The sequence below is a fragment of the Betta splendens genome, chromosome 7, assembly GCF_900634795.4.
Source record: "Betta splendens chromosome 7, fBetSpl5.4, whole genome shotgun sequence".
NCBI lineage: Eukaryota > Metazoa > Chordata > Actinopteri > Anabantiformes > Osphronemidae > Betta > Betta splendens.
Window position 1 is genome coordinate 16,580,425 of NC_040887.2, and position 20,726 is coordinate 16,601,150.

The 20,726-nt window shown below is 48.1% G+C and overlaps 1 protein-coding gene across 4 annotated transcripts; it reads right to left on the reverse strand.

Moving 5' to 3' along the window:
• Positions 1–17: 17 nt before the first annotated feature.
• Positions 18–20,549, reverse strand: LOC114858805 (neural cell adhesion molecule L1.1-like). 4 transcript variants are annotated; one of them, XM_029156409.3, is made up of 30 exons: positions 20,381–20,549; positions 17,798–17,907; positions 12,358–12,590; positions 11,288–11,302; positions 10,699–10,801; positions 10,059–10,228; positions 9,853–9,975; positions 9,601–9,771; positions 8,806–8,920; positions 8,167–8,351; positions 7,962–8,093; positions 7,683–7,826; positions 7,488–7,599; positions 7,113–7,273; positions 6,877–7,033; positions 6,465–6,592; positions 6,233–6,334; positions 5,950–6,156; positions 5,794–5,864; positions 5,081–5,306; positions 4,462–4,568; positions 3,954–4,221; positions 3,725–3,847; positions 3,361–3,537; positions 3,155–3,268; positions 2,833–2,982; positions 2,621–2,752; positions 2,436–2,508; positions 2,268–2,279; positions 18–2,186 (listed from the first exon to the last, which is right to left on the reverse strand). In XM_029156409.3, exons 3-30 carry the CDS (start codon positions 12,479–12,481, stop codon positions 1,928–1,930), a joined length of 3,861 nt encoding a protein of 1,286 aa, XP_029012242.1. In that variant the 5' UTR covers positions 12,482–12,590; positions 17,798–17,907; positions 20,381–20,549; the 3' UTR covers positions 18–1,927. The 4 variants fall into 4 exon arrangements, with proteins under 4 accessions (XP_029012242.1, XP_055366324.1, XP_029012244.1 ...); XM_055510349.1 differs by lacking the exon at positions 20,381–20,549 and having other exon boundaries at positions 17,798–17,963; XM_029156411.3 differs by lacking the exons at positions 11,288–11,302; positions 20,381–20,549 and having other exon boundaries at positions 17,798–17,963.
• Between the last annotated feature and the right edge of the window lie 177 nt (positions 20,550–20,726).

A 20,726-nucleotide genomic window follows, 5' to 3' on the forward strand; every position in this document is an offset into this window, starting at 1 on the left:
CAAGAGCAGAGACAGGAGATGCGTAGGCCATGTTTATTTGTTAGTGGACAGTCTGGGTTAGTTAGTCAGATACAGTACAGTACAGCGCACAATGCAACAAGCAGGTACAATATCAGCACACCTCAGTATAGTAGCCCCCCCCCCACACACACACCCTCCTCTGTGTGTGTGTCCAGTGTAATGTCCCAGTTACATCCTGTCACGCTGAAGCATTTCATCGCTGCTGATGACAAACCGTCACCGATAAAAGCACTGTTATCATTAGCAGTATTGTTATTTATACTTACTTTTATTGTTTATGTATACGTATAAAATAAGGCTGCGATACAGACAGACAGACAGACAGACAGACAGACAGACAGACAGGCAGGCAGCATCAGTGGTAAAACAGAAACAGACGGGAGGGGGACAGAGGCAGAGACGGTGATTTTGTTAAAGGGCAGCAGGAAGCAGGTTCAGGAAGGTCAGCGTCCCTAAATGCAGCTTAAGTAGTGGAATGTTCTGAAGTGGAGCTTCCTCAGTAAACACTCTACTCTTGGGGTTTAGGATGAGGGATTATAAACAGCTGGACATCATTTCTCTTAAAGGAACTGACAGTGAATGCGTGATTCGTCGCTGAGCCACAGCTACATGACGTCACATGTTGGTTTGCACAGGTGACGGCAGCTCAGCGCGGGACGGTCGCAGGCTTGTCTGTTCAGCCTCTCTCTACTCCGCAAACGTAAACAACAATCTTTAATGTCGCATATCTTCTGTGACCTAACGGCAACAGGATAACCCCTCTGAGCAGGCAGACGCTGCAGCTCTGCCTGAAAGAGGCAGAAGTGTTCACTGGACGTGATCCTGCCTCTGCTGCCTCTGCTACTGATAACGGACGGGTCACTGCTCCTGTCCTGGTAAAGTTTCTGGGCTACTAAATGACACAAGGGGGAAACCATGGGGGACGTTGTGATATAAAAGCAAAAAATTAAATATCAATAAAAAACACAAGTTGATCATTTTATAAAAGAAGCAATGGAAATAAAAAGTCTCGATCTCTAGGTTGTATTTACATTCAGAGAACGATATGTCAGCTCAGTCGTCTCCCTCGCCTCACGGTTTTGCTACAGAGGACCGTGCTCGTTGTAGATGTATGTGTGTGCATAGAAGTGTCTTCTGTCTGATGATGTGATGGTTTAAACAAACCGACTCAAGCTAAGCGCTAACTCACATTCACCTCCATGAAACACAACAAACCTGACTGGGGCCTCGAGACACGTCGGGTCCAGAGTGATGGTCCACGCTAGCGTTAGCCTTCTGGTTTGTAGGCCCGTTTCTGGTCGAGAGGCAGCTCTTTGGCTTTTCACTGCAGAGATCTGCTTAGAAACGAACGGCAGACTCTCCCATGTTACCAGGCTCAGGAACTGTGGAGTTCACAGCTCAGGGTTTCAACGCAAAACCAGAGACATAACAAGGCCTCATGAAGGTGGTGGCATGATCGATGGCACGGAGAAGCACATTAAACAGGACAGTGAGGAAATGTGTGTGAGGAGAACGGGATGACTGATGGACAGGAAGGAGACGGCTCCGATGAGGAGCAGCTTGGAGGGACAGTGATGCTGTCCTTCAATGCAGACTGGGGAAAAAGCAAAATGTCTCATGATGAAAAGACCAGAGTCTGAATGTGGACAGAGCCTGATATGATGCAGTGACTCCCTGTGTTTCTCCTTTTCGTATCTCACTCCTTCATCACATCAGCATCTTCCTCCTCACTCGCTTTGTTTCTCATAGAAAAGTGTATTTGATTGTGTGTGTGTGTGTGTGTGTGTGTGTGTAAACTTGGATTAGAAAACATGAGGCCTGCTGTAAACAGCGGAGGAATGTACCTATAGACAGTGTGTGACGTGTTAGTAGAAGGTTACAGTCTTGGTGTGACTACAGACAGTGTCTAGCTGGGCCGGTTCAGCACGCTGGACATGGACGGGGCCATCGGGGGCGGGGGGGCGGCGCTCACAGGGGAGGTGGGCCCGGAGCTCTCGTTGCCCTGAGGGACGGGCGCGCGGCCGCTGTACTGGCCGATGAAGGAGCCGTCCTCGTTGAACTGGATGTCCACGCTGTCTCCGTACTCGGCCAGAGAGTCGTCGCTGCCCAGCTTGCTGTCGGGGCACAGGGACGGCTGGCTGTCGGAGCGCTTCTCATCCCCGTCGCTGGCGGCAGAACAACAAACAACGGATGTGGTTACCGTGGCAACGTGTATGGAACCGCTAACGGGGCTGTGAGCTTCCTACCTCTCCAGAGATCTGGAAGCATGAGGGGAGAAGGAAGAGGAGGAGCGAGGTAAGAAGGTGATCACACACACTAGAATAAGGTGGTGAACCAGAGGAAACGACGCCCCACAGCTGTAGTTTCTGTGTAGTCTAGTTCTATAACGCGTCTGTTGATTGGATGACACTCACCTGTACTCTCCAAACGTCTCGTCCTTCATTGGCCGGACTTCAGAATCCACCTCTTTGTCCTCCTTGTTCTTCACTGTGAAGGAGGAAACGCTTCCGTCAGACTCTCGACTACGGCATGTGTGCGTGTGCGCGCGTGTGTGCATGTGCGCGTGTATGTGTGTTGCATGAAGCAAACACTGTCTTACCTGCATATTTTCCGCCTTTGCTGCGTTTGATGAGGCAGAGGATGAGCAGAATTAACACCAGCAGCAAGATGGCGCTGATGAGTCCTATCAACCAGCCTTGGGTGGAGAATCGATTGGTCATCTCGGACGGCGCTGGAACAAAGCAAGGGATGGTTGTGGTCACAGACAGATGTGCTGCAGGTGCGCGGCTGCTCGTGTCTCATCTCTCTTACTTGGCTCTCGGGTCCAGGCCACTCCCTCCCACTGAGTGGCGTTTCCATGCATGACCACAAGGCGGTACTGAGAGCCCGGCTGGAGGCCGGTCAGCAGGTACGAGCCCTGCGTGGAGTTTACCAATTCAGACTCCTGCCACTCGCCTCCAGCTGCAGCAGGTGAAACAAGGCACACGAAGCATCTAATTAGTATTGACTGCAACATTTCCTCACTTCGTCTTGGTTCTGTCTCTGTTTTCTTCTGTGCTTTCTCATTTTCTACAAGCTTTGAACCTTTTCCACGTTTAAAGATTTAACCTCGTGGTTCAGACTCTTTGCATACCATTCTTTCTCAAGTAGCGGATGTGGAAGCCGTGGTTCCTGTACCGCTCCTCCGGCACCCAGCTCAGGTTGAATGACGTGTTACTGGGGTCTATGGTGATGTTTGACGGAGGAACTGAAAGGACAACCACAATAATAAGAAAAAAAATAATAATAACAATAATAACACAAATAGCACACAGGCACATGGATGTGGGCGACTCTCACCCCCATCGAGCAGCGTGGCCCCCCTCAGCGTGGCGGGCGGCCCGTTGCCCTCGGCTGTGCGTGCGATCACTTGGAAGGTGTAGTAGGTGCTGGGGTCCAGATGTTCCAGCGTGGTGTGAGTCACGCTGGGGTCGTCTATGGAGATAATCTGCAGCAGACCGTCTTTGCTCTGCAACTCTGCAGAGGACACACAGACACCACTCATCACTTGGCTAAAGGGATAATAAATAAAACAATAGTAAAAACCAGTTCTTAATTTTTCTTTTCTTTTTTTGTTTTGCTGCATGTATGTTTTTTAGTCTTTATTCAGTAGCAGAGGTTTATTCTTTCCTTTCACTTTTAATGTCGAGCATTGAAGTCCTACCCTGCTGATACTGCACCACGTATCCCAGCAGGACGCCGTTGGTTTCCAGTGGAAGGCTCCAGTAAAGGGTTAGTGTTTTCTCTGTTGGGCTGTCAAACGTCAGTGAAGCAGGAGGACCAGGAGCTGCACAAGCACACAGACTTAAGGAGGTCACACACGTGCAGCTTCAAATAATAATAACAGAGATAAATAAACCCCAGGGGGTCTGCGGGGCGTGACGTGAGCCCACCTCCCTCTGGAGTGCTGAAGCGATGTTCGGGGGAGGCGGGACCCTCCCCTTTGCTGTTGAAGGCAGTGACAACCAGCTCGTACTGGGAGTAAAACTTCAGGTCCGTCACCTCCACCCACGTGTCTTTGCCACTGACCACCACCTCCCGAAGCCCTCGGTGTCTGTCCTTTCCTCGCTCCAGCCTTTCCCTGTGTTCTTCCTTGTGGTGGTGCTTTCCAAGAGACCTGCGAAGCCGTTCTCCCTGGGAACCCAACCTCCTGATGTAGATCTAGAGTGGATACGAACGCAAACCAGGTTATTTAGCATCTCAGCATGGCTAACATTTATTCACTAGGGTTTAACTAAATAAACTATGGTTTAAACTTTAGTTTCTGATTCTCCACCAGCTTTTCATCACCCACTCAATGCAGGAAAACTGTAGTTTCCTATTGTAGTAATCACATCCTAAACGTGTGCTCTTGGTCAGAGTCTCCACAGCCTGATGGCTGATGAGGAGTGTCACGGGCACCTTGTATCCCAGCAGCAGACCTCGCACGTTACGGGCTTCGTTCCACTGGACCCGCACCGTATTGTTCGTCACTTTTGTCTCAACTCCGGTGGGAGCCTCCTCAGGCTCTGAAAACAAGACACAGGATGGAGAGAATGAAAGGGGAGCAGCCAAACGGAGCAGCCGGCTGAGAACCGGGCCAGCAGCTCCACGTGTCAGACGATGTCACAGAAGCCAAACCCGCATGGTGAGAACAACAGGACGGGCTCCTTCCCCATCATAATTCAGCTCCTCAGAGCAGTAACTACAGCGAGACTGAAAGCCGACAGCCGAGGCCTGTTGTCCACCATGAGTCAGATCACAACACAAAAAACATTCCTGTCAAGTCATCGCTCCAAAGAAAGACACATTGTATCTGAAATGACTGCAGAACAGTGCGTGATTCATTGTAGAGCTGTGTAGCGTGTGACTGGCCTTTATATCAGGGAGGGAACAGTCATAGAGCATCATCACTGAGTCTGAGGATCGGCTCAGAGTCTGTGTTAAATGTGTTTGTTCAGCAGCAGATTCACATTTCTCAGTCAGTTATTTGTAGACGCGTAGGAACAGCGGTCCAGAACCAGTTCTGTGAGCCACATACTGTCTTCTCCGGAGTGTCCGACCTCAGGGTCCGCTTCGGGTCCCTCTCCAACTGAGTTGACAGCCTGGACTTTGATTTCAAACGGCGTGAATGTTCCGGTGTCATTCACAAAGAACGGGGGGGACTTGGCGAAGCCCTGGTTCCACTGCGCGTTTGGCTGCCCGGCCTTTCGCCACAGCACCTTATACTTGAAGCCATGACCGTTATGTGAACTTGCGTTCATCTCCTGTCAAGACACACAAAGCAAGGCCCGAATTTAAAAAGGCTTCCCTGCATCAGTGTTCAGGTAATCTTCTTACTGCACTGCTTGCCTTTGCGTAGTTAATACTGCTTGTTATCGCTCTTGTCCTGTTTTGGCTGTTGTTTTGTCGGTTGTCTATGGCTGCTGGGAACTAAAGAATTTCCCCATCGTGGGATAAATAAAGTCATATCCTTCTTTACCCTTTACAACTAAAGTCCTACAATGGAAACTTTGCAAATGTAACAATGAAGCAGAGACGCAGCAGCTTCATTCATCTGCTCAGTTTAAACAATGATAGTCACAGGAATTACTAATAACAAAGTCCACAAATCTTCAAGTGTGAAGTTTGTCAATATCTGAAATACTATGATTCAATATTTAATCATTTAAAAATAAAAATGTATCGTGTGACGTCATGAAAAGCGCTTCTCCTGATCTGCCGACTCTGACGATGAATCAGTCGAGTACTCACGTTCCATGTGATGCTCAGAGTGTTTGGGTCTGTGGACACAGTGCGGACGCCGGTTGGATTGTGGTTTGGAACTAGAGCAGGACAGAAAAAACAGTTGAATAAAAAACGTAGATTTAAGATTAGAAGATTGTTCATTCCTGCTGGCACCACACTGACCGGCTGGGGGCGTGCTGTAGCGTTCTGATGACACGCTCGGGACACTTCGGCCCAGTTCATTGACAGCAATGACCTGAAAGCTGTAGCTGCAGAATGGGTGAAGGGTGAGCTGCAGGTGGGTGAAGTCCCCAGGCACCGTCTTCCACTCCTTCCACCTCCACCTGCCTTCCTCGGCGTGGTGCTCCTCCAGAGCCTCCACGATGAACTCTGACAGGGAAAGAATGTCTGTGAGCGGGAAGCCCCACAGAAGCCACGCCTCGGATCTGTGTGATGAGTCCGGTACCTGTGATGGGGCTGTTGTTTGAGTCACCGGGGGTCCAGCTCAGAGTGAGGCTGTGGTCCCTGACCTCAGACAGAGCCAGAGACCTGGGAGCCTCTGGCTTCGCTGAGAACCCGACAGAGAGGTGTTAGTGTCACACACACACACACACACACACACACACACACACACACACACACACACACACACACACACACACACACACACACACACACACACACACACACACACACACCTGCTACAGTGATGGAGCCCACGGCCTCCACATGGTCCAGGTCCGTGATGACCTCACAGGAATAGGATGCGGTGTCGTCAGGTTGAGTCTGAGTCACTTTTAAGGTGCCGTTGTCAAAGACGGTGTATCTACACACGAACACGATGAAGGTGACATTATCTGGAGGCTTCATTCTAGACTCAAGTCTACTGTGGATGGATGTGTCGAGTTTCCCACCCAGACTAATGCTTCATTCTGCTCGTCCCAGCTCATTACACTAACTTCATTTTAGCATAACAACTATAAGATCTTTACCAGAGGATCTCTGCCTTCATTATTTGTATCAAATGATTGTAAATGTTAATGACATCGTGTTGAGCTGAGCTCATCTCTGACTGATCCTCTAACTGTGACAGCTTCTCTTTGTTCTTACTTGTCACGTGGTGACTCCTGCAGTTTGTGTCCATCTTTCTTCCACACAACCTGGTAACTGTGCAGATGATGGTCTTTGTGGAAGTGACAGTCCAGTAGAGCAGGGCTCCCACTGACGACGAACACATTCTCTGGGCCTTTCAGTATCACTGTCCGATCTGAGGCGAGAAGGAAAACGGCTGGTGATGAGCGCACACTCACTGCCTGATGTGGACCTGACCCCTGTGTGAGACTTACTGAAGACTTCCAGGTGAGCAACGATGGAGATGTTACTGTGTTTGACAGAGCATGTGTACTGTCCGCTGTCCTCGTGAGTGACTTCTGACAGTTCAATGGTCCCGTTGGTCAGCAGGGAGATACGAGGGTCCGACAGCACAGAGTCCAGGCTCTCACTCTCCCTAAACAGGCACATGAGGTTTAGTGGGTTCTCTTTGGGTCCAAATAGACATTCAGTGACGTGTGTGTGTGTGTATGTGTGTGTGTGTGTGTGTGTGTGTGTGTGTGTGTGTGTGTGTGTGTGTGAGTTCTCAGTAAAGGCGTACAATCAAACTACACACAAAACATCTGCGCTTCTTTGCGTTGATGATGTGACATGTGGTGGGTGAGCCTCACCATGTGATGTGGGGCCGTGGAGAGCCAAAGGACTCACACTGGAGCTTCACGCTTCCACCTTCAATGACCCTGTACACGAGCGCGTCGGACGTCAGGATCTGAGGAGGCAGCGCTGACAGCACACACACAGACACCCCTGTTATTTCAGCCACAGCAGAAGCAGAGAGCAGAGCCACGCACTCGGCGTTCACCTACCGGCCACGTAGAGGTGGGTGTTGAGGAGGATGGAGCCATGTTTGTTGGAAGCCTCACACTGATACACAGCGGTGTCAGCAAACTCCACATCTTTCAGAATCAGGACGCCGCCGGACACGCTCCGCCGGGGATCAGCATCCACCTCTGAGTGTTGGAGGGACAGAGCTTAAACATGGGGACACTTACCGACGGACAGCAGCTGTTTCAGGCTCTGACCGGGTTCAACCCACAGCTGCAGCTTATGGAGACTGACGTGTGGACATGAACATACTGTGGTACCTGAGAGCAGCTGGCCGTTAATGCCCCACGTGACCGTGGGGGTGGGGATGCCCTCAGCCTGACACTCCAGTCGCACAGTCTCCCCTGGCGAGTAGAGCAGGTTCTGGGGCTCCTTGACCCAGTACGGAGCCGCTGGGAACAACAGGGGGACCGTTTTACTGCTGCTTCAGCTGCTGCAGCTGATGCGACGGCGTCAGGCTCCTACCTTCCACGGAGACGGTGAAGGAGTGTGTGATGGAGCCGTGGCTGTTGAAGGCTCGACACTCGTACTCGCCGTCGTCGCCCTGAGTGACGTTGCCGAACAGAAGCCTGCGGCCGTATCTCTCTGGCCTCCCGCCCGTCTCGGCCAGGCTGCCGTCCTTCTTCTTCCATTCTACGCTTGGAGTGGGTCTGGGGACAGGGAGACAATGCTGAAAGTGAAGGGAGACAACACGGCCACCACTCATCTTATGGAAACACTTGTTTATCACCCAGCACCGAACTATGCTGTGAACGTCTGGAGTCAATGGCACACACACACACACACACACACACACACACACACACACACACACACACACACACACACACACACACACACACACACACACACACACACACACACACACACACACACACACTGTGTTCAATGGTTGATGTCATAGTCTGAGAATATTGGGCTGTAAGTGAACGGCTGGTAAGTCAGAATCAGTGCCCAAAGGCGGTGAAGGCAGCGCCATCTTTAAAAAAACATCAAAAATGATAATGATGTTATAGGAGGAGCGAGTCACAACACAATGTGTATCACACCCTGCAGCATGTGGGCTCCTTACACACACACACACACACACACACTGATCCTTACAGGCCTTTGGGGATGCATTCAAGGGTAACGCTCTGGCCCCTAAGGGCCAGCACTGCAGTGTGGGAGCCAGAGGGGTGTAACAGGTGGGGTGGTTTACCATGAACGACATCATTACCTGAGGAGACACAGAAAGAGAGAGAGAGAGAGAGAGAGAGAGAGAGGAAGGTTAAAATCTAGTACACCCAGTCTGTATCACACAAATCAAAATAAAACCTTCTCCTGACCTGTAGGACGCAGTGACTGTGGCTTCTATTGTTTTTTATTGTTTATATTGTTTTAATTAAACACAATGATTTAGTCAATGATACTGAAACACCCGTATAAGCTGATGTACACATGAAGCATCCGACACTAGAGGTTTTAAAAATTTCCACATCCTTTACCTGCATCATCTTCTTTCAGTCACATGTTCTGATTCACCAATGATCAAACAGGGAACATCTGTGCTTTGTGTTAACTGGCCCTAGATCAGCGGTGGCCAATCCCTGGTCCTGGAGGGCCGGTGTCCCTGCTGGTTTTCCAACTCTCCCTGTTGATCACCATCATCAGGTGTGTCACTTAACTTTTTCAGCTGCTCATTGGCTGAGCACACCTGTTTGAGGTAAGCAGGTAACTGGTAACAGGTAACCTGCACGTAGAGTTGGAAAACCAGCAGCAGCGGCCCTCGAGGACCAGTTTGCCCACCCCTGCCCTTGAGCAAAACATGGCCATTAGACAAGAAGAAGCTGTCTGGATTCATGGTGTCGGATCGCAAGGATTCGCTGTCCCAGCTCTTGTGTTTGTATGTGAACTCACTGGGTACGACTCTGAGGGACACGACGGTGTCGGGGAGAATCGTCCTGGCCTCTGAATACTGAGCGTTGCAGATGTAGTCTGCTTTGCTGTCATTCGTCACCAGATTAGCAAAGTACAACTTGCCATCGAGGCCGACCATCACTCTGTCGCTCTCCTTGATGTGGTCCATCCCTGTGACAAAACAGCAGCAGTCAAGACGAGAGAAGGAGAAAAGGACAAGACAAGAGACACAAAAGCCAGGGGCGTCCTCACTTTTGTCCATCCAGTGGATGTCGGGAGGCGTGGAGCTCTGCGGGGGGTTACACGACAGGACGACGCTCTCCCCCTCGTACGCCGTCTTACTGATCCTCTTCTGCTTTAGAAGAACGGGCTGAGCTGGAACATGAAGCGACGTATCGTCAGTGCTTGATGTCTGAGCTGCTGCTGTTTAACAGACACCGTCCGTCATTGCGACTCACTCTCCACGATGACTTTCACTGCCTGTGTGATGGCGGTTCCCAGCGTGTTGGAGGCGTAGCACCGGTAGCTGCCCTGGTACAGCTCCAGCGGCTCCTTCTCTTTAGCTTGTAGTGTCCCTGAGCCCGTGTGCTCTGACTCCACCAGGCTGCCGTCCTTCACCCAGCGGTAGCTGCAGAGCACAACCACTCAAATTTACACCCCATTCAAATTAAATCACAATTTCCCTATAAATAGAGGTTTTCTTAAATATAAGACATCCTTATTTATTTATTTTACCAACACAAAAAGTCTCTGAAATATATCAATATAACTGTATAAATATAACTACATTAATATACCAGTAAAATAAACCTGTCTTGCTCTATATTGCATTTCAGTGATTCTATAATCTATTGGTTCCAGGTGGAGTTCATCAACCAGTCAATCTGTAATCTGGCTTTTTCGTCTTAGATCTGAATGAGTTGCAGATTCAGAGAGGCAGCGACTGAAATGAGGAATCGGGACTCCACTCATTACTGTAATTTCATCAGAAGGACATGTATCGCCATGGCAACAGACAGAGCACAGGAAGGAAGCGGACAAACAGATTGTATTTGTCCACACACACAAGGTTATTGACGGCTGTGCACGTGGACTTACGTGGGCGCTGGTTTCCCATGGGCATTACAGGGCAGGTGGAAGTCCTCTCGGAAAAAGGCTGTGTGTGAAGTCGGTGTCTCTTTGAAAACTGGAGGCTGTAACACTGGATGAACACACACAACATGGTGACACACATGCATGTAGCCAACGGCTTCTGTCCTGTAACACACACTTTATTATGTATTTGTTACTGTCAATGCTTCACTTCACTTCACTTCACTACTGCGTTTAATTAACTCGTCATTGTGTTTATGATGTAAGAACGATATAAATAATGGTTTAAATATGACGTACATTACCTTTAGCAACTTTAAACATGTCTACTTCTACAAATAGCCAACACGTGCAGGTGGTAGTTTACTGGGTAATGTCATAACTTATTTGCTAGGCTGTCTTCTTTCACCCATCCTGAAAATGCAGGTAAATGAGCCACAGTATCATTACAGCAGATCAGTTTATAATGGATACTATATGTCATGAATGGAGCCTGTAATGGACGGCTCCGTCCGTCCCAGCCTGCACAGCAGGGGGAACCAGCTGGTGACTGCGTCTGTTTACCGTTGCCTCACGTTGACTGGTTGCCACTTACTGTTATGCACTTTGTCTTTTGGTCCACGCAGGCAGTAAAAGCAGAGCAGAGAGAAGCAAGGTCAAGAAGCTGTACACATATTCAACGCTGACACATCATTCGGCGACTCCATGATAAACAATGACCCGTCCTGGTTCTGACTCAGACACGCTGGCGTCTGGGATTAGATTACATCTCTTCTCTGTTTCACCTCCTCGTCTGCGTCTTCTCTCAGCCACACCCTGAGGGATGAAGGTCCCTCTACCCTTCTGATCACTGTGGCTATGCCTGCTAAGCTCCCCTCTCTGACAGGGCGGATATGTGGACAGGCATTTACACACTGTCTACGGACGTCAACTGATTCTGGTGTAGTGAGAATTAAACAAACCTTCAATGTACAAATGTCTGATCAGGAATTATTACAACATACGTTAAACTGAATACGGGATTCTCAGAGAATTAGCTCTTGTTCTCAGTCACTGGGAAACTGTGTGCTATTGGGAAGATTGTAATGTTATAAATAAAGAATTAAGTAAACAACATAGAACAAACTGTAAAATGTGACGGAATACAGAAAACAGAAAACCAAAGCTGGATTCAACTACAATCGTTCTGACAAACGTCCCGCCACGTCACATTACATCACGATTCACTGAGCCTCAGATCTACAGCATAGTGGTCAGAGTTGGACGCCATGGAGACACAAAGAACAGTTCCAAGTAGGAATCCTTTTCAAGGAAAGCCTCCACAGAAAGGAAGGCGAGTCCTAGGTAGGACTCAGTGGAACAATGGAATCCTCTGTGGCCCAAAGACAAGACAGTCAGCTCAAATATAGCTCCTTGAGACTGAAGGAGCTTGAGAACAACTATCCAACACATCTACTACACCAGGAACAAGACACTTAGTGAAGACAGAGAGAGATGAGGAAGAAGCATTATCTGCAGGGTCCTAGCAGTGCTGGGCCTCTTCTCTGAGGTTAGAGTCACTGATTAGTCTGCTATTTCACATATTAATACTACAGTATACTGAATTAATACTAAACAGCAGAAGAAATACTAAATAATGAAAACATGGTGAGTGGACATACTCACAGTCTTTGGGGATGGAGATGGCACCCTGAGCAAACGGAGGTGTGGAGGAGAGGAGGGACAGAAGGAGGACGAGGAGCAGGGGGAGAGCAGGGGAGCCCATCCTCCAATGCTGTGACACACACATGTCTCAGTGTCGCATCAAAAGTGATGCAAGACACCCACACGATCATCAACCGCAAACACACACACACTCCAGGGAAACGTGCAGTGAGCAGGCGGCGTCGTCCTCTGGTCTGTGAGAAGAGAAAATGATAACGGTTACAGAGAAACGAAGAACAAAGAGGGAGGATGGAAAAGCTAGGAAGAGAAGAAGCAAGAGCAAAGAAGAAACAACCTACTTAACATGGGTTTAAAAAAAACAACAATCAAATCTATCAATCTGTTTGTTTGTGTGTGTGTGGGTTGGTGTGTCTAGGTCATTTTGATAAAGACAAGATTAAATCAAAGCAGCAGGAAACATCATCTGTACTAATGACATTACAAAGACTGATTGTGTGTGTGTGTGTGTGTGTGTGTGTGTGTGTGTGTGTGTGTGTGTGTGTGTGTGTGTGTGTGTGTACACTTGTACTTGCATCAAAGAGAACCAAAAAACATATTTTCCTACCAAAGTAAGGACATTTTGGCTGGTCCTCACTTCTTTGAAGGCCTGTTTGAGGGTTAAGATGTGATTTTAGGGAGGTGAGAAATGAGTTTTGGTTCGAATTAGAGCAAAGGTTAGACGTCGGCCTTTAGTTGTGATGGTTAGAGTAAGGGGCTAAGGAAGACATTATGTCAGTGGAGTTCCTCACTGTGTGTGTGTGTGTGTGTGTGTGTGTGTGTGTGTGTGTGTGTGTGTGTGTGTGTGTGTGAGAGAGCACTGACTCGTGACGGCACACACCCATAGATCAGACATTTCCTTTGTCCCCACTAACCCACCACTTGCCTCAAACCAGTCGATCTCACCATCAGCCATCACATTGACTTTCTACTCGCTCTACGCTGCAGTCTTATCTACATCAGCCCAGTCAAGGTGGAGGCGCTGACTCTGCAGCTTCCCAGGATGATGGTGAGATGCTCACACAGCTCACCTTCACAGGCTGGAAGCAATAGAAGGTCTTAACTGGGTCTGTTTGTGTGGGTCACCCCTGATCTGACAGCATGGACACAAAACAACCACCTAAATAAAAGTGATGCAGCAAATACAAATCCAATCCACGACATAAAGTGGTTGAAGACAAAACCACAGTTGACATAAGGCACCATAATGTTTCCATTGGTGAGTGAGTTAACCAGCCGTCTCCTCGGGGTGAGGGGCTAGGGGAGACAGCTGGTTAATGTAGCCCCCCCCCCCCCAATCCACACACACACACACACACACACACACACACACACACACACACACACACACACACACACACACACACACACACTAATGACTGAATAACAACCAGCCACAGTAGGAAATGTGATTTGACAGAACATAAACAGTGATGTATATTTCCCAGCATGCCTCACTCTGGTGACAGGATCTGGTAATAATTCATGAAGCTCCGCTGCAGCACTAAGCGAAGGAGGCAGGAGGTGGACGAGGCTCATTAGTGGATGAGCTGGGTGTCTGTTCAGCAGCTGTAGGTTCTGGTCCCACGCTGATGTAAAATTGTTTTAGTCTCCATCATCGCTTCGTATGAAACAAAGCTCATTCAGGATTTGGGGACAGTGTGTCACCTCTGCAACCAACTGAGGTTGCAGCTGGTTATACCTAGTTTTCACCCTTAGGTTCATGTCTTTAAACCTATTGTACTTATATTAACTGAGAGGATGATGCTGCTAGGTTCATTTTGGTGTCTGAGGCAAATATGTTTTAAAGTGAAGGGACAGTAAATGTCTTAGTTTGGTTCCCTCACTCCAACCTCTTAGAGTGAGACCTGCAGGTGCTGGTGCCATGGGTCCAAATGGTCCAGAGGATGTCACAGACAGTGCCGAAGGAACACATCTACATTTATTACATTGTGTATTTACAACAGCATGTATTCTATCAGTAATTTATGTAACACAGTGTATGAGCTATTCATTGGGCTTTTAACCAGACTTCTGATGGTGTGTTTCATTGTGCTGTTGCCACCAGAACCAAATGAACCGACTGAAGGAGATGAAAACATTCAGAGGCTTTAAACATAATTGCGTCTTCTGTTGACAGTGTTAAATGAAGCTGTGAATGTCTCAGACAGATGCAGGTGGAGCCTGAGGGGCGGCAGGTGGAGTGGTCCACAGGGAGACCTGCCCCGGGAGGCAAAGGCCTGCATGGTGGTGCAGGTGATGGAGGTTGTGCAGCCGAGCACAAAATTAAGTCATTGATAAATTCCGATCTGAAGATTGAGGAGGTGTGGACGGTGAGATTAAAGGAGCGGAGAAGGGGCAGCCTCAGGTCTGTGTGACCCAGATTCACCTAAATGCATAATTCATCACTGTGTGGATGCTGATGTCCTTCACATGGAGCCCCATGAATATGTAGCAGCCGTGTCATTTTAATAAAGCACCAGTGAGTTAAAAACGTCTGTCTGACTTCGAATGGGACAAAGATCATGAGTGTCTGCAATAATATTATTAACATTAACAGCTGACTCCATTATTACTGTTGTGGTAACGTTTGAAAAATATTTTGGGTCAACACCAATTTCAGCCAAAGCCTTCGTTAATTTTAAAGCTTGTGGCCAAAACCCTTTTTAATTTTATATTTTCATCTGATGTCACTAACACGATTGAGAGCAGTCATCAGTAAGAACACACAAACAGGCAGTGAGGTGGCCACGTCTTCACATGGAGCCTCACAGGGATGGTCCTGGTTCCACAGACACGGTTCTGCTTGGACTGTACTGCAGTGTTGATACAGTAAAAACAACACAGTACAACTGTTTTATCAGCATCCAGATGTCACCAGACACAAAGCAAAGCCATCACGTGTGTCACCATTAGTGACGGTGTGGTCACAGACAAAAGCCTCTATTTCATCTATTTGACTGAGCCCAGGGGGAAACACAAGCAGCTGAGACACTTTTAAGACCGACCTCACTCAGGAAACACAGGGTTAAAGGCGGAGACGAAATCTTCCATTGATCCAACCAGTCACGTCCATTGAAACCCTGCTGATCCAGAACCAACCGTCTCCTTCTCACCTTGTTTCTTTTGATATTCTGCTGATTAATCAAAATGACAGGGCAGCCATCATTTATTCATCATTTCTTCTGAATGTTACATCACTGTTGCCGGTAACATCATCAGTGTGGATGTGGAACGTCTGAGCAGAACGCAGCTGGAATAGAAGAACGTTACAGCCCAACACTATGTTTTTTGCTATAGGTTGCAGTGAAGAGATGAAGACTTTAAGCATCCACGTGTGCTAACTCTCCACTGGCCCCAGCCTCGGCTCCTCCTCACTCATACTAGGTCTCGTTGCCTCATCTCTGAGCTGCATCTCAGTCCCATGAGTGTTTGTGTTTGAAGGTAATCTGAAGCGGTTTGCATTGCTTCTGTGCGTATGAAGCCAGTTTCTTTCTCCCATCCCCTTCCGTCTTTCTCCGTCACCATGGTAACCCCCAGACTCCAGCAGCACGGTGCAATATTTAACTCCCCATCCCCCACGCTGCCCCTCCTTCCTCTCTCCCATCCCCCACTCCATCCCTCCACACCTCTTCCTGGCTTTCTCTCCGGTGCCACTCCCTGCATCTCCTCAGTTCACCTCCCTTTGTCACAACACAACACACGCCCACACACAAAAATATACACATGGCTCCTGTATGTACGACTGGTGGCCATGTGTGAAACCACACACACACACACGTCATCATACAAATACAAAGACACAGAGAGCTGCTTTAAGAGATGATACACTGAAGTGGCAGGTTTGTATGGGAAAAGTAAAAAACTAAAGATGTGCAGATTGTTTTTATCAAAGAAAAACAGGAAATTCTCTGAGGAACAAGACCATTAATTTCCCAACCCTCCCGAACGCCCCCATGTATGTGCAGACATGAGTCAGCTGGCTGACACCGGGTCCTGTGTACATGGTCACTGCATCAATGGACTCCTGCCATGGTTCAAATACATGAGCCCCAAAACAAAACCACTGAAGTTAGATTAGCTGCAAAGCCTCAAACATTGAGGGGCTGGTAAAACTCTCCTCCAGCCCCTAATCCGAGCTAATGGAGCCACCAGCACAGCCAGCACAGCAGCCCCTCCACACCCAACAGAAAGACTAGCAGGAGAAGACGGAGTGGAAAATACAGTGAGGGGCAGCTTAACACAAAGGCCTCATTTTGAGGGGCAGGGACGGAATTGGGAGGGAAAGAAAGGCCCGAGAGAGGGAGGCCAGATCAGAGACGGTTACGACAGAGACAGCTAATCTGATCATCTGAGAACTTCCTCTCAGACCTTTCAGTCTGACTCCAAACTAAAGCCTGCTGCTTATTGACTTTATAGACCTTCAGGACAAGGAACTGATGCTGAGTGATGGAAGCAGGCTCCTCCTTCCTCCTTAAGGGACAGTCCACCAACACACGTCTACCCGTCTCACAGGAAACCACCCGTCAGCCGGCGTCAGAGCTTAGTGTGTGTTGCCCTGGTTACAACTCTGTTCAGACAGTGGTTCCCGTCAGAAGCTGGATGAGGATGCTTCCTGGCTCATCTACTGAACTCCAACCCCTCATCTCAGAAGAATCAGCTCTCCTGTAATAGAAGCCCGTCCCTGCTGCTGGTCCCTCCCCCTCCCACGCTAGTCCCAGCACAGGCTCGCCTCTCATCTCGCCCTCAGAGAAACTTCCCCGTCTTCCCACCCTACTCCTTCACCTTCCTTCCTTAAGTCGTCTTCTTGCGCCTTCTCTCAGGTTGTGGCCTAATTTGAAGCGATCCACTGCCGAAGCAGTTGCACTGCGAAAATCTCAGACAAACACAGGGCTCAAATGTTTGTCTGGACTAAATAACGTCGCCATGAGTGAAAGAAGGAATTTCAGAGTAAACCTGGAGTAGAGGAGAGGCGGACGAGATGAGATCCTTCCTTTAGGTTCTACTTTAAACAGACTCACCCTGCCTCACTATGCAACTTTCTGTTTTCTGTCATTCACCTTTTTTTCTATTGCACCTGCATAAGAAATGATTCACATGAAGCTGTAAACAACAGAAATAGAGCAGCGTGATCTGTGTAGATCCATGTGGTCACTTCTGTGACTGCAGACGATGGACAGAAAGTCAGCATTTACAATTAATCTGAGGCTCCATGAACCCGACACTGAGGAGGAATGGAGACTGCACACGCACGCGCACGCGCACACACACACACACACACACACACACACACACACACACACACACACACACACACACACACACACACACACACACACACACACACACACACACACACACATTATGTAAGACATCTTCCAGGATCCTGTTTTCGTCCTCTTACCTTTGCAGCTGCTGTGTCTCCTCCGTCGCGTCTCCTTCACTTGCTCCTTTCTTCTTCTCTTCTTCTGTTCTGTCCAGTCAGCCGAGTCTTTCCCCTGTTTTGCCCTGATGCTGCAGTGGTACATAAAACACACCCATCTCAGCCGTGTCTCTCCTCCTCCCACGATGCCCTCCCTGCTGCTCCCTGATTGGCTACTTTGCAGCGATGACATCAGCCACACTCTCCTTGCCTCAGTGTTCCCCTGGTGCCCCGCCCGTCATGCTCCTGCACTCCTACCTCCATCCATCCGGTTCCATTTCCTCTCTGTGATATTTAATATTATTTAAACAGGAAAGCTGAAGCGTATGAGCTTCTTTACTGTAACTCCCCCACACCTGCTCACTGACATCAATCAAACTGTCCACAATTTATCTCTTTCACTTACTTTGAATGGATCCTTTAATTTTCTTGAACTGTTAGTAATCTGAAAGAAAGGACTTTGCTGTCACAGAAACAGGACTAATGCTTGAAATCACTGAGACAAAGGCAACAAACAAACTAACAAACAAACAAATGCATGAGTTCTACTAGAGGAGGTGGTCCACGAGAGGAGGTCCACGACCTTGTTTTTTCCAGTTTCTCTCACTATAAGATAAACTCCTGTATTGTATCCCCTGGTTAAAACTAAGGTCAGTGACACAAACATGGCTTGTTGCCAAACAGAGAGGCCATGGGAGGAGACAGATGAAGGACACGGACGACGCCGTTCTGGGTTCAACTGTCTCTCCTTCATTAAAGCAGCTGATTGGTTTACTCTGGAACGTTGGTCCTGGTTTAACCAAACGTCCCCTGAAGTAACATTAACCTTTTTTCTGCTGTGCTTCATTTCGCAAAGAGGCATCTGTTTTATCTCTCTTACTGTTGGACACCATTTAAAATTGAAAATTAAATGATTCATCATTTCATTTATTATTTTACCCAAACCAGACAGTGAGAGTCTTAACTGCAGTAAGTGTGTGAGCAGTAATAGTGGCAGCGTTGACTAGTCAAACAACTAAAGAGTAGTTGAGGACACAGTCCTCCTTTATTCATCTTCTGACCTCGTCCAGCTGCTTGTGACCAGTGATCCATACAGCAGGAGAATCTCTTGCTAATGTCTGCTGATGTCCTTGCTCACGTCTGTCATCACTGCTAAAACCAATCACAGCTAATGTGGAAGGGCTGAGGATGATGCTTCCTTTGGGTCAGTGTCAGGAATCACTTTCTGCTTTTACACAGGTGTACTTTGCAGATCTATGTCGAGTCAGCTCATCAATACACACACAGTCACCACAGCAACTCAGGACGAAGCTCATGTTTTCAGGCTGCATAAAGCAGCTTGAAAACATCTCATCTCTTGATGTAGACGTCAGACATCAACCATGGGGGAGAGAAGCTGCAGTGAAAGACTGAGTCAGTAAAAGTAGAGCCAGCAGGAGTTATATAAATAAGATGTTGAGTGTGTGTAACTGGTGACCAATAGCTCAAATGATTCAAGGTTTGTGAGAATAAATGAGCATCATCAGCTGGAGAACAGCTGTCGACTGCAGGTCCAGGGTTTCCTCATTGACCAGAGTCTGTCCAGGCAGAAGTTATTATTTAAAGGATGGACAACTCTGGGTTAAGGAGGAAACCATTGATTTAGTGTCACACCTGGACATAAATCATCTCACTTATCACTGTGACGCTTGTGAACAGTTGCACAACATGGAGATTTTGAGGAAGGTTATTCAATGCAATCTGACTTCATGGAGCATTTATTGCGAGGGTTTTCCATCAGATAAGACCACAGAGATACTTTAAAATCCACAAAGCATTGATTAGATCTATTGTGTTTTTCTAACTTACTACTTTGTAGATAGATCTAAACTCTGAGCGGAAATTATTGGAGGACAGAATCTGACTAATCCACCCGCTTCGGATGTTATCACCCATAACGAATGGGCTGATCAGAACTTATCAGCGCATTCGTATGGGCCAGTAGGGGCCTGCTCTACCTACTCACTAACAGCTAACAGCTAACAGCTAGCTAAGTTGCTACGTTCAGCAGCTTCAGAGGTTATTGTGGTTGGGGTTAGGGCTGGATAACGGGTGGGGGGTTCAGGTTACAGTTAGCTAACACAATAGCGCTAGCTATTTGCTAAGTTATGCTCGCTAATAAATCAAAATTAAAACTTCGATCCTCCCGTCTGAACAACAACCGCTCAACAGCGCCCCCACTGACTCTGCTGGTTAAATCATCTGAGCCGTGATCAACCTTATGACAGCGACCTACTGCACCTATTCACCGCTGCCAGCAGGTAGATGGGCACCTATTGGCTCATACGTATGGGCTGATAACCACTGATAATGACCATTGAATGGCGTGATAACGTCCGAAGCCACCAAATCTCCCCTAAACACAAACACCTAAACTCAACAGCAATTTCCAAAGAACATAAACTCAAACAAACATCTGAACAATTAGTTAAATAAGTTAAATCAATTGCAAGACATGGGTTTCAGCTGTCGCATTCCTTGTGCTAAGCCACTGTTCAACAACAGACAGCGTCAGAAGCATCTCACCTGGGCTGTGAGCATGTGATGTTTAAGGAGACCAACAAGGGGCAGAGGTTCAGGAGGTAGAGCTGGTCCCTCTTTGTGGTTCCTGGTTCTGCTGGATGGATCACTGAAGCCCTAGTTGTGGCCGACAATGGTTCTGTTTCTGCATGAGGGGAAACAGGCAACGACACACAGCACTGGACAGTTGTGTCCGAGGAGGCGCCACCTGGTGACTGGACTGAGAGACGCAGGTTGGGCTGAAAAAAGCCATGTTCAGGGAAACAAAATGAAACAGGACAACATCAGCACGAGAGGACAATGTGTTAAAACTGAGCCTCGTCAAGAATGTGACCTGTGTGTCTGCCAGTAC

Bases quoted from the DNA above. Each gene is read 5' to 3' on its own strand.
- LOC114858805 (XM_029156409.3), bottom strand. From the start codon at position 12,481: ATGTGTGTGTCACAGCATTGGAGGATGGGCTCCCCTGCTCTCCCCCTG. The intron at 8,352-8,805 runs GTAAGGATCAGT...CCCTGTCCCCAG, and splicing joins GAATGCATCCCCAAAGGCCT to ACCCACTCCAAGCGTAGAAT. The intron at 2,983-3,154 runs GTATGCAAAGAG...CACCTGCTGCAG, and splicing joins CCGCTACTTGAGAAAGAATG to CTGGAGGCGAGTGGCAGGAG.